This window comes from Nelusetta ayraudi, unplaced genomic scaffold (assembly GCF_046127955.1).
Source record: "Nelusetta ayraudi isolate G7.1 ecotype Tasmania unplaced genomic scaffold, CSIRO-AGI_Nayr_v1 ptg000022l, whole genome shotgun sequence".
Classification (NCBI taxonomy): Eukaryota; Metazoa; Chordata; class Actinopteri; order Tetraodontiformes; family Monacanthidae; genus Nelusetta; species Nelusetta ayraudi.
The window spans coordinates 967,362-980,997 of NW_027466072.1; the positions used below are offsets into that span (position 1 = coordinate 967,362).

General features: G+C 43.5%; 1 protein-coding gene across 3 annotated transcripts in view; it reads left to right on the forward strand.

Annotated features, from left to right (window-relative positions):
- Positions 1–1,730: 1,730 nt before the first annotated feature.
- The window catches only part of LOC142889337 (phosphatidylinositol-binding clathrin assembly protein), a 64,762-nt gene continuing 52,856 nt past the window's right edge, over positions 1,731–13,636 (forward strand). The window contains exon 1 of one of the 3 annotated variants that reach the window (XM_076028004.1): positions 1,731–3,041. In XM_076028004.1, coding sequence (XP_075884119.1) covers positions 2,912–3,041 — 130 coding nt within the window. In that variant the 5' untranslated portion in view covers positions 1,731–2,911. The remainder of the gene's footprint in view (positions 3,042–13,636) is intronic. The other 2 variants (XM_076028002.1, XM_076028003.1) reach the window with 2 other exon arrangements.

The following is a 13,636-nucleotide window of genomic DNA, read 5'->3' on the forward strand; positions in this document are numbered from 1 at the left end:
CGCCGACCGGCGTCTCTCTCCACAAAGATGTATTCTCTCTGACTTCAGAGACGGTAGCCGCGCTTTATTTACGTCACATCACAAAAGACGTCATGATGACTGTTAGTAGCGCCCTGAAGCGGAACCACAGTGTGTGCGTGTGTAAGTAAGTGAGTAAGTAAGTAAGAGTGGGCGGCTGCCAGGTGTTTGATTTACGCAGCTCAGCCTCAGATGCGGTGCTACCCACTGGGCTGCCTGCGCGCGCCCACCTATCCCATGATCCTTCAGCACGCCGTGTTCCACATAGCGCAGAGTCAAACAAGGACACGACGGCGTCTGAGGGACGGATTATTACCACCTTAAATCTGGAGTCAAGCAAGCGCACACGCCGGCGTTTGTGGCGCGAGGAGCCGCAAACCGTGGACAGAATCCGGCTCATGTCGACAGAACTGAGACTCTTCCGTTGTAGACAAATTCCGCTATAATTTGAACCGTCACACCTTTAAGGTTGCATTCACTGCTCAGGTCCTGCCCAATAGACTAGTGAGGCATTTAGGGCAGGTCGGAAATATAAGAACTTGTTTCGGGGCGTGCGTAAAGTTTTTGGAATGAACCCAGTCTACTGTCTCTGTCCCTGCGGCCTGTTCAGGCTGGCAACACCTCCAGCGCCACAGTGATACTCAGGGCAGGATAATCCTTGACAGTGGTTCAACAGTCCACTCTTGGTTGGGTTGCGGTTACAATTGTCTCTCTACACATGCGCTCGTCTTTTGGAAGTTACTATAAGAATATTGATTCAACTTGTGATGCAAAAAAGGCATAATGATAAGAAAAATACAGTACAATTATGACTCTTGTGTTGGGAAAGAGACCAAAGTACCAAAGAATACACCAGCAGGCCATAGAAACCAGAGGTGGGAAGTACCAAAGTACAAACACTTCCAGATATCTGCACTTTCCTTGAGTGTTTCTTCTTCCGATGACTTATTATTTTTATTCCCCTAATTTGTAGACAAATATCTGCACTTTCTGCTCCTTACATTGGAAAAACTAGCTTGTTACTAGTGCGTTTGAAAGTGTTCAAAAGAAATAAAAATAATTTAAAAAATTCTGTTTAAAGCAATTGAGTTATAATTATAGGTGTTGACGTGGAGCTATTTGAACTATGCCATTGTGTAGTTTAATATAAACCTGCTTCATATTTAAGGGCCGATTATTTTAGAGTATTCAGTGCATTTTTAGTACAGAGAAAAATAAAAATGCAGAAAATGTCAATGAAAGTTGAAAATCCAATGATGGCTCACTGGTTATAACTATTTACTGATTACAGTTTGGTTGTGCTGCAAGTGAAAAACTAAAATAAAGTATTGAGACTATCAAAGTTGTTAAAAAAAAAGTATCCAGATAGTCATTGCAAGACTTTTGGACAGTCCAGTACAGATTGTGAACACTTTATTTATTTTTTTGTCTTTCTTTATTGTTTCGGCAGAGCTTCCGCCTCCCTCAGAAGTGTCACTCGGTGGCATGTGTGACTCGTCTTTATCAGCCGATGTTAGGTAGGACAAAGGGAGGACAAACACAACCCTTGTCTGAACAAAAGAAAGTCTCTCAAACCTATAAACGCTGAAGACATAATCAACACAATCCAACTATTGCAAAGCGGAGTCGTGGACTGGTGGTATTGCAGATTCCGATTCCTGGGAGGGTTCCGTGAAGGCCGCACAAGTTGTGAGATCAGCTGATTTTTTTAAGCTGCCATTTTGTCCGGCTGAGAAGCATCCAAGCAGTCAGTCCACCGAAAGGGACCGTTGGCGAGACTTCTGAAACGGCAGCGACGGACGGACGGCGGGGGGCTGACAGCGGGGTTTTTTTTTTTTTTCATTTTTATTTTACAACAAGGGCCCCCATAATGAGACTTGGACAGGCGGAGGACAACACTAACTGCGCCTGACGACTTGTGAGAAGAGACAAGCGGAGTAGCGGAGCTGTCATTTTGAACTTCACGGGGTTCTGCCGGCTCTCTCGTCAGTCAGAGACTCCAGACAAGCCGCTCCTCGGTTAGCTTCACCCCGCTCGCTCGGCTAACACCCGCCGCTCTTCGCGGTGCGTCTCGCCGCCGGAAACGACACCTGTGCGGACTGTCAGTCGCTCGCTCGTGTCCGCCAAATCGCCGACGAAACGCTCGTCTTTTTTTTCTTTTTTCTTTCTTTTTTTTATAGTGACTTTCCACCACCGAGCGAGGTTGTTAAGGCTCACTTTCGCCCGCCACCGTCGGTAGCCTAGGATCGTCCACGCTAACAAGTTGACGTGGAGGAAGAACCTGCGATTTTTTTTTTGTGGGTGTTTCTCCCAGCTCTTGCGGATTACTACTTTTTTTTTTGTTGTGTTGCCGTTGTTGGTTCGACCGTCTCCAGCTGATCTTGTTGGCGTTTCCCGATCACATCATCAAGGTTACAGACAAAACCAGCCAGTTAGCTATGTTCATTTGCGGCCAGCAAGTCATTTCTAGTGTTTCCAAATTCCACAGTGGGACTCTTTCCTGGTTCGAGTGCTGCAGCGGGAACATTAGCTAACACAGACTAGCTCGGATTAGTGTTGTTTGTATTCCTAGGTAGGTAGGTAGAGGAAAGAAGCTCTTCAGACTTCAACGTCAAAGGGAAAACTGCAAATCAGATCTTGATTGTGGTTTGGGTACCTTTCTTATTATTTTTCTACCGCCAGTGATCAGCTACTGAAGAGACTTCATAGATTTATTTTATTTTATTTTTTTTGCACCTGGGATTAAACATAGAAACGAACATTAACAATCTTCTGATCGCAAACTTCAACCACTTTCTGTCTCTGGAGCTCAGCCCAGCTTGGATGTGACCTGTTTACCAGCCCTGACATTTACATCAGTTTGCCGGAAAAGCTCGAGAGAGAAAGAGAAGCGATGTCGGGCCAGTCTATCACGGATCGTATCGCAGCAGCGCAGCACAGCATGACCGGCTCGGCGATCTGCAAGGCGGTGTGCAAAGCCACCACACACGAAATCAGCGGCCCCAAGAAGAAGCACCTTGAATGTTAGTATACACCGTCCTTCTTTTCTAACGCTGTGTTCCTGTGTGTCTCCTCTCTCAGGGAGGTTACACAGGCCGTTAAAAATAAATCAAATTAAAAATATCATAATGCCAATATTATTATGTATATGATGTGCTGGACATCACTGTGTGTATGTGTGTTTATTTTGTATATATTTATATATGTGTGTGTGTGTGTTAAGAATATAGTATATACATTCTTAATATTTTCCTACTCTGACTTGTCAATTACACTAGAGACAAACTTCACAAGGGAGCACCGTCCTCAGGAGAACATTCTAACATTCTACCTTTATGCTGCAAGGCCAGAGTGCCACCGAGCACCACAGGCTGTGGACTTGAAGTAGTTAAACTAGTCGATTGTATGTGCTTGTACATTAACCAATTGCTTGCATGTTTGCTGCAAAGAGCAAAGAAATGACGATGGAGAAAATCCACATTTGCTTTTGTATAGCACTGATTACACACTAAAGTGTTGCCTTGCTGTACGGGATGCTGTGTCAGACTTTGCTGCCTAGCCTAACAAACTGTTAGGTCCCTCGAAATCATCTAGAGGCTCGTCCACCTGCCAACGACTGACTCTTATTCTAGTCACACACGGCCAACAAAGTAAGAAAGCTCGGAAAGTGTATTTTATGTTTGCTTTGCACCCCAGGCAACCCAGGCGGTTCTGCTCAAATGGCTTTCTAAGAAACGGCTAGATGAAACCATGTAAACATTTCTGGGGTTTTGTCATTTATTCTTGCATTTGGCATTGAATCGGTGCCTTCAGTTGTGACCATGCTGTCGGTGTCGGAGATGGAAGACCAAATTAATTCTTATGCTTAGAAATATGCATCGGTGAACCTTGTATCGAGATAATTAGGGTGCCCATCCTATCAGCATGGAGCGCAGACGTTGGGAAAAGGCCACTTCTCTTTCTCCTGGAGCTCACGCCGCCGTCTCCTGGTGATCAACGGCAGTCATGCGTCGTCTCGTCTCCTTTGAAAACTTGGCTGGTCCTTTGCAAGCCCGTACGCAGCGATAAGCTTAATCATTGTCGGATATTGATTTCTTTTTGAGAGCGACGACCTCAGTGCCGCAGGGGGAATGGTCAGTGAGTGATTCTTCGCCATGCAGAAAGCTTGTTTGTCAAGCTGTTTGTCAGTTGGCCATTTTTCTTTTTTTTTTTCTTTTTCTTCCAAGCCATGAAGGTAACATTCAGCTCTGTCCCATTGTCGCTGTAATGTCGGTATTGTAAGGAGAGGCTGGAATTAAAAGCAGGTGCTGGTTTTTGGTCGTCATTCAGTCAGGCAGGTAGTCAATTTAAGAGTGGGTTAGCGAGCCAGGGGGCGCTGGCAGGCGGGCATGCAGGGGCCAGGCAGTGTGTTTGATCATTATTCAGTCAACCAGCCAGCCAGCTTATCCAGCCATCCAGTAATGTAATGAAGGCGGGCACGCCAAGTAAGATAGCGTGCCAGTCACTCAGTCAGCTCTATTTCTACTGAATAATGAAATGCTTGAATCCCACTGTTGTAAATGTGTCGCACTCAATATGTACGTCAGTGTCTCTTTGGCCCCCGTGTGACGCCGAGATTTTCACATCATTTGTTCAGCGGCATTTACTCCAGATCTGCTGCTACTGCTGCTGCTATCAAAGCAGGGTGCAAGGTCACACGACTGCTTTAAAAGAGAACGACCAGTTGTGTGACACAGAGCTTTTTTGGCTCGCTGTGTTTATGCGTTGGATCACAGGTATATAGTGACTGCAGTGGCTGAGAGGTTGAGCTGGGTTGGAGCTGGATATTACATTGCTGCTGCTCTTATCGGCAAGATTTAAAAATATATATATATACATTTAAGCATCTGTTAAGCGAGGCAAAGCACAAGTCAACTTTCAGTGAAATACTTTGATTTTTCAAGGTCGTGTTTCACAAATGGTGAGGCAGTACAGTTACGGTGTTGCATAAGACAAAACCAGATGTTCCCTGGCAATGTCTTCACTCCAAGAATGGCTGAAATATACGACTTGGCAACATGGATGTCCAAAGATGAGTTTTTAAGTCATTTTAATTTTTTGACAAATGATTGGAGTAAGTAGACAGAAAAAGGTTTTAGATGACCATAAATCAACATGTGCAACGTGATGACTTGAACACAGCTAGGTGAGGCTCTTTGTTATGGATACAAATACAGGTGTGCCTTGAGATTTTAGCTTGACAGAACACTTTTAAAAGGCAGTGTTTAAGACTCTGGTTGGACATTTTGTACACGTGAAGTTAATGATGTCTATTTGTGTGCTATAGAAAGAAGAAAGAAAAACACTTGTGACAGTAGCTGTGTCAGTCATTATCCCATTCATGCTGCTCCCTGTGACTGCACATTTTAATTACGTTTCACTACAGTTGGTTAACTACTTGTTAATGGTGAAGGCTACAACACCTAGCACGTCGGTGTCTTTAATGGGTTCCAAATGCTTGAGGAATTAAGTGTACACTTTGGTTGCTGACTAACCCGGGTTTCTCAGCACGATGCAATAATGTCTCTGATCGCGTAACACTTTTTTTTAAAAAGTGTGCTCAGAAGCCCGACTCGGAACCATGGTGATGTGGAAATTGGCATAGTCTGAAAATATCTGGAAGCACGGCGTGACAGGTTTGAACAGGGGAGGCAGGCACTGAGACTGCTGGCAGCTCCTCCAGCCAGCCAGCCAGCCAGCCTGCCTGTGTAGCGGATTGTGAATTGCATAGTAAAAGCCATTTATTATTGCAAGGAGAAACCTGCAAACCCGAAAGGCCTGACACTGAAAACAAGGTTCAGTTGTGTTGTATCTGACTCTGTGTCTGTCTGGCAATATCTCTTTTTCGCACTGTCTGAGTGAGTCCCCACCCCACCCACCCTCCGCACACACACCCACCTGCTTTCGCAGAAGCACGCACAAACATTTCTTTTTTCTCACTCCCCTTGGTGCAATTTTTCCACAAGCAGCTGTGACTGTCTGACAGAAAGCTGTGAATGATCTTGGCTGCATATTTACATCTAGACCCAAACACCAGATAAGCCTTTCAGCACTGCCTGCCAATGGCATATGAGGATGGCAATGGCATATAAATGTTCTTAATGGCCCAGTAGGATCTGTCAACTCCACTTAAACTCATCTTTTGAGTAAGTGCAAAATGGACTACGACACAAAGAAAAAAAGCATGTTTTTTTTATGGACGCTACTGTCAGAAATATCAACTGGAGCCTCACATGCAATATGTAGTTATGTACAGAACGAGTGGTGTTAGGACACCAGCAGTGGAATGTGATGTGATGCTCTGTGTGTATTGTTCCCCTGCTCCTTGTTTACTGGCTGGGGCCTGGGGAGGCTACGGAATCAGGTTAATGGGTGCACATTTCTTCTTCCTCTCTTCTTTCATACCTGTAGCCCTCTGCTGATCTACAATACTGTTAACAAATCACAGAAAACGGCAACACCTTTGATGGTAACAGTAACGCAGCCTGCTAAAATGGTGCTCTAAATTAGAATTTACCCTAAAACGGAACAACTCATTAGAAATACCAAGTGGGACGTTCTTGCTCTTGCAATATCATTTGCTTGCGTCATCACTTGACATTGTCCAAAAATGGGGAAGGATCAGGTTTTGCAGCTGCAGTTGTTGGAGAGAAGTTGTGACATTTAAACTGGAACTCTGTTGTCATGGCAGCAGTTGTTAAATGGCTTTCTGTTGACAAGCGAAGTCAGTTTGGGGAAATTAGTCGCAGCCTCCGTAACGGTGCTGTTTTTCACAACCTTTGGGTGTGCAGCGAAGCCGAGTAGATCTTTGAGGTGTTGAATCAAACGTGAGTGAGAACTTGCACTAATCCATGTCATGTTATCAGCAACTTTTCAGCTTTGTTCAAGCCTGAGTTTAATCCAGCTTGATGTAGCATTCAAGTGCCAAGAGAGTTAACCAGGTAGCCACCCAACTGACCAGGAGGTGCTTTGGCAAAGGAATACTTTCCAGATTCTACAGAGCAGAACACAGCAATAAAGTGCTTTGAGGTGTGTGTGACTGAGCAGGTCTAGAACTATGTTGAGTCAAAGATGTTGAGAGTTTTACCAGTCGGTCTACATTCCAACCTTTATTTAGCTTGGCCTTAGAGGTAAGCAAGGGGAGCTTACATCCAATTGGAGGAGCTAGAAGGATGTGTTTGGAATGGTTGTCTTAGGTTGGAAGTCCTAACCATAGAGGGCCACAAGCCAGTGGAAGGTTTGGATATTCCATCTGGGCTCTTCCAGAAGGAACCAGAGAGTGGAACAGAAACTTGGTCAAGAGATGACAGTATGTATACAAGATGAAAAGAAAGTTAGCACTCACTGGTGAATCAAGATGGATGCATAGAGGAGTCCCGGCCCTCTGCCACGTCTCTGCAAGAGATTTATAGCACATTTTTATGTCTTCCTTGAGTGGACGCAGCACCATACGTCCCGGAGTTTTACCGATGATGCACTTTAGGTACTGTCCTCTGTCTCAGCCATGAGAGGAATCTTCACCACAGATTTGTGGCTCAGCTGCTTTGTCAGACGAAACTGTATTGAGGTCATTTCAAGCTTTATGCTCGGCAGCAGTGAAGGTTACGGGAGCTTAATACAACACGCCACATCGTTTTTACCGGCTGGCTGAGCCACAGGCCCAAATGTCCTTTATCATCATGGTGCGCTGGGACTGTTCACCAAACCTGAGTACCAGGGCCGCTAACATGACAAAGTGATGTGGCGCTAGTGTCATCTTCCACACAAGCACTGTGGCTGATGTGCCTGTGTTAGGGTTAGTTCACAAGACCAAGCTGTGCACTGAAGGCTATTGATCTGCTTTTAATTTATGAGCAGTGGTTTTACATTTTGTACATTTGTTTTTTGTTTTTTTACATTTTCAGGTGATAATGAGTTAATATTTTGGGTTCATTACATTTTTTATCAAGAGACAGAATATATTTCCATCATCTGGACATCTACAAATCAACATCATTTGTTAAAATGCGTCCATTTTGCACAGGTGTGCCTTGAGACGTTGGCTGACCAGATACTGTTTCCAGTGACCATTTCCAAAGATTGTGTGTGGCACGTGTATGAACTTTGTTCAACAGTTAAAAAAAAAAAAAAAAAAAAGGTTTAGTGCTATGTCTGCTAAGGACTCAAGGACAAATGAACATTTCAGTACTAATGCCTGGTGTGTTTTAGGTTAATTGTTTTTGCTGATGCAGCGCTGAAGTTCATTCAGTGACATCTGTCCTTTGTGCACCATTGAAGCCTTTTGACCGAGACTGACACACTAAGACTGATTACATACCTTACACCTGGTGATGACAAAGGCCTCTCTCCGCTGGGATTAGGCTGATCGCTAAGTGGTTTGAAAGGTTGTGACTGTGAGGTGAAGTGCCAGCAAAATGGGATAAAAAAAAAAAAAAAAAATCATGTTTTGCTTTGTGTGGCGAGCAGCAAATGTGAAACAGCTTTAAATTGTAGTTTTTAAGGCTCAGTGTGAAATCTTTGGTTTCATTTTATGGTAAAAAAAAATAAATAAAAAATGAACTGAAGACATGTGTAACACCTTCTGTACATAGTTTTATTTGTAAATTGAAAGTGTTGCATATGTTATGCTACACAGGAAACCTTCAATTTTCAGTCCACTGAGAATCTTGCTCAGAATCTGTTCCGTAGACCGAAAGACATGAAATACATTTCCTTTGCACATTTTAGGAACCCTACTAGTAGTCCTGTGTCAGGGTGTCACCGGTCACCACCATGGCTGTTGTTAAATCTAATAGTGTCTGAACAGGGTGGGACGGTCCCTCCCTTGCTGTGGTACCCAGATAGGACAGACCTATCTAGTTCGGACCACCAGGCCGAGAAAAAAAAAAAAAAAAAAAAGCCTGCTGCTAACTGTCTGGATTCGTCTTATTCAGTTGCAGCCTCGGGGAATGCATGTCAAATGTTGGCAGTGTGATATTGTCTGTGTGTGGTGTGGGAACCACTGCCGTCACAAGTGTGCTTCAGTTTTATGTAATATCCCCCCTGGAAATCTACAGCCAAGTCATTAAATGAACTCATGTAAACGTTAACCTAGCGCCTCAGAAATAACGGGTGCAGAGAATAGTTTGAGACATCTCGCTTTTAGACCTGGTGTAATGCAGAATTTAGTTTCCCTAAAATATTTGTTGTCTTCAAGGCTTAGCTTTTCACAGCATTGGTTGGCTAAATGTCACTGGCCATGAAATCCACAACCATATATTTCCGTAATACAGTCACATCCCTGCACCTCTTCCTGTATAATGCTTGATTAATTAGTTTTGGGTAATTAAAATAAACAAAAAAAAAGGTCTAGCCTCCTGTTCAAGGCTATAATCAAGAGACCTTTCGTTTCATGACTGCTTTTCAAGTATCAGATAAACAGCCGGTACCTCAGTACAGTGTAGTCATGAAACTTTTGAAGCCTATGAGGAAAGTTGAAAGGAATTCCTTCGCTATTCAATATTTAAAGATCAATTTCTAAGATAACACGTCTTCAACACCTAATTTATTCATTCATTCCATCATTGTAAAGGATGCGTTGAAGACATTGCAGCAAAGATCTTCTATGCAGCCAGCCATTGCTATTGATCTCAATACGTAAACCGTTCACTGCAAAATGTACTTGTAAACACTAAAATATTCATCTTTTTTTATAAATAATTTTCGGCCCAGCTAAATGTTACCAGACTGGTGGTCCCGCTTAAGAAATCCCCTTCAGATCTTATGCACATTCAGTCCAATGCACCTCATTTTACTGGGTGAACGTACTAATTTAGCCCATTAGGCATATTAGGTATTGCAAGTACATGGTTTGAAAAAGGTATTGTGCGTGGCATGAATTTTGTGTGCATGTGCTCAGGAACATACAGTGACTCTCTTCCTGTCTCGTTGATGTCTGGTTATTTTTAGCCGTGTGTTTTCTCTCTGGAGCTTTTGCCTGGATCCAACCGCTTGTTGTTCTTCCTGTACCCTACCTGTGCGCTTGCACATTTGTCTGTCTGCCTGCCTGCCTGCCTGCCGGCCTGCTATTCTCTGGGTCGGTGTCGCTCTCTTTCCCTGACATCAGACAGTAGACCTCTCTACCTGGAGGCACAGAGACTTCAATCCTGCTCACTTGAAAAGATTTCCCAAAACCCCCCACCCCCCCGTGAAAACAGCTCGTCTGCCCCTAATTCTCTATTTCTATATTTGTGCGCCTGTGACGAATAGAGGCAGAGGAGAACCCGCTCCTATTTAAGTCCTTAGCGCCGTGGAACCAAAGCCAATGTATTAATAGACCAACTTCTGGTGACAGTCTTTCTGACTGCACTCTTTGCCTCTTCCTTTACCCACAATCCTTTTCTTTGCTCATCATCTAATTTCTTTCCTTCCTTTTTGCCCCTCCACCTTTTCTTTCTCAGTACGCTCACATTTTCTTTATGGAACGAGAGTTTGATGTTGGAATCCTTGGTAGATCAATTACTGATCCAACAGCAGGGCTCTTCTATTTCTTTTCAAACAGGTTCTGGCTCTCTGAGTCAAAGGGAATGTACAGACCAAACCTTCCTTCCCTTCAGGACTGTCACATTCTTCTTTTTAGCTCTTGCATATTTTGAATATGTTGTAGCTTTCTGCGATTGATAGTTAGCTATGGGCTCAAAGGCAGTTGGTGTTGGGACTTTTTTTTTTATTAATAAGAAAACGACATTTTCATTTAGAATCATAATGCACTTTCTGATGCTTTGCACTGAGCTAAAGAAGCTTCTCCTTCTTTTGGCACAGCATATTTTTCTTTCCTAAAAGGTGGCCTCAACAAAAATAGTTTGGGAAAGCCCTGCGTTGGAATCCCTTTTTTATATATTAAATGTTCCTTCTGCTCTGCTTGCCAACTGTTTTATTCCCATCTGACAACATTGAAATAATAAAGATCTATCATATAACCTCTGTTGTGTTGTTGGCTGTATTTATAGCAGAGTGAACCGCCACAGTGGAAATTCATTGTGACAGTTCGTCCTTTGAAGTCATACGCCAGTGTTTAAAAAGCAGCACTCTCCTTGACAACTACACAAAAGGGACATTTTCAGATTCATCTACAGTCCACTACCATCTACTGTCTCGATAAAGCACACTGCTGAGTCCAAAACAATCAGCAGCCGGTCGTATCTGTCAATGGACGTCTCTCCATTCTTTCATATTACTTCAGAGCTGGATTTTAGTGGGGGACACAACAGCAGAGGTGGGTGCGGAATCTTTTTTCTGCGGGAAACCCGATCTGCTGTCCTTTGACAGGAGGAAGAGATGAGATTATTTGTACACTGTGTACAAGATGCAGTCAAGTGTTCTTCTTGAACAGGATGGGGTTCTTCCCCACACTGTCCCTTTTGCATCGAGCTTTTCGTGTGTTGTGTTTTGAAATGTGTTCTTATGGATCAATGGGGGGTAAATATCATTTTCTATTGACATAAATATTACAATTATTTCCAATATTCTGACAAACCCAGGGCCCAGCGCAGCATCTTTCAGGCGGTGTGATAATATGCACTGGGCTCTTATGTATACTGTGCCTAAGCTTTTTGGCTGTACTATGCAGCTGCAGACTTTACATAAAGGGCTTTGAAAACTGCAGTTGCAGCTTCGTAGCGACTTTGGCTTCTGGAGAGAAAGCACAAGTTGGTTATTTCTGCTCTCTGTGGACTGGTGGCTAGCGACACAACAGCCCAATGGTCGGCGTGCCACATCTTTTGATGCAGTAGGTTTGATTAAACAGGGCAAAATCCCTTCTGGCTGTTCCCTTCAGGGGTTGCCACAGTGAGTTGATTGGCATGTTCACTTTGGCAAAGGTTTGCATGTTGGATGCCCTTCCTAACGCAACCCTCGTAGACTGGCTGGGCGTTTGACTTCATTTGCAGTGGACATTTTTTTTCTTTAGACTAGCATATAATTATCTTTTCTTAAAGACAGAGATTAGACACAGCAGAGATTCAATATTTTCTGCAAAAATCTTAAATCCCATTTAGTTCAGAAGCACCAAGAGAGATTTGGCTCAGAATCTGCAGTGTGTATGAGAAGTACCCCGTGTTAAAACTTGTCTTTAGCTTAGCTTGAGACCTCGACTGGTCGGCCCAGTGGTCCTCAGAAGACGGTCCCAAGCGTGAGGGACTGGCAGTTGTTAAAATAAGAGAGGAGGACATAAAAAGAATCCTCGAGCAAACCTTAATGATTGCTGGTATAGCATTCACTTTTTGTTGACTCGTGTGTGTGTGTGTGTGTGTGTGTGTGTGTGTGTGTGTGTGTGTGTGTGTGTGTGTGTGTGTGTGTGTGTGTGTGTGTGTGTGTGTGTGTGTGTGTGTGTGTGTGTGTGTGTGTGTGCGTGGTTATTTGTCCCCCCAATGTGTTGTGCTCTTCATCAGAATATTAATGTGGAAAGTCTGTGAGATTTGTCCAGGGCCACGTCTTTAAGAATTCCAATCGCGTTCGCCTGACCTTTTCTTGGTGCCGTCTGTGGAGACTGAACCGTGTAAAGTCCACAAAAGCAAGTCACTGATTCACAACCAGAGGGGTTTTTAAATGATTCAAGGTAGAATTAAAAAAAAAGAAGAAGCTGATTGCAGGTTTGTTCACCAGGGTTAATCCACCTCTAACTCGTACCCTTGTGGGAGGCCTGTTGATTTGTTAAGGTCCTTAAACCTCATTGACAACAGGCAGTGTCTGTTGGTTTGCTACAGTGCAGCTCAGGTCGCCACGCTTCCCTTCGCCTTGCTTTCCTACCACTTCCACCATTATTTACCCACTTGGGGTAAATTAAACCGGTGGGCTGTATGTCGCTGGCGAGCCTGTTTACATGCACACAGACCTCCGACAGCTGTAGTTATTGCATATGACATTTTTACATTCACCTCAGAACACTGAAATGGAAAAACCTGTTTTCTAAGTTTCAGTGGCTCCTCAGATTTCTTCTGGGCGACGTGCTACTGTTGCAGTGATTGACTTGTAACAATTTCACCTTTGCCAGAGAACGATGAGGAAGTGGGGGGAAAAAAAAGCTTCAGCTGAGGCGCTTACACTGTAGCAATATGCTTAGTGTGGTCTATTACCTTGACTTGAATTTATTAAATACAGAACAAGTACACTGTGGCTCATAAAACCAGCCTTAATCCTTGTTATTAGTGTGGGCTTTAGTGGCAGCCACGCTTTCACTGCTGCGCTGCTTTTATTGTTATTGTAAAAAATCATTTTCAGTTAATTTTTTCCGCCTGTATTTAATAATAACAGTATTTAACATCCTAGTTAGTCTTAAACTTAATGTGGAATGTTTCATTTAATGTTGTGTCCTGATTGATCCGGCCATCTTCTAGTCGGCCGCAGCAAAACAAATTCCGTGGAAGATTTGAAAATGGACCAGCAAGAGCTCAGACTTGCAACAGTTGCCATGCACGATCATTTCCCAATTGTTTTTAAAATTCGACTTATTACAATCATGCTCCTAATTTCATCATCTTTTCCCATGTGACTCTATCGTCACTTCTCATCACTCTCTGTGGTCCAACCCTCTGTTTGACTT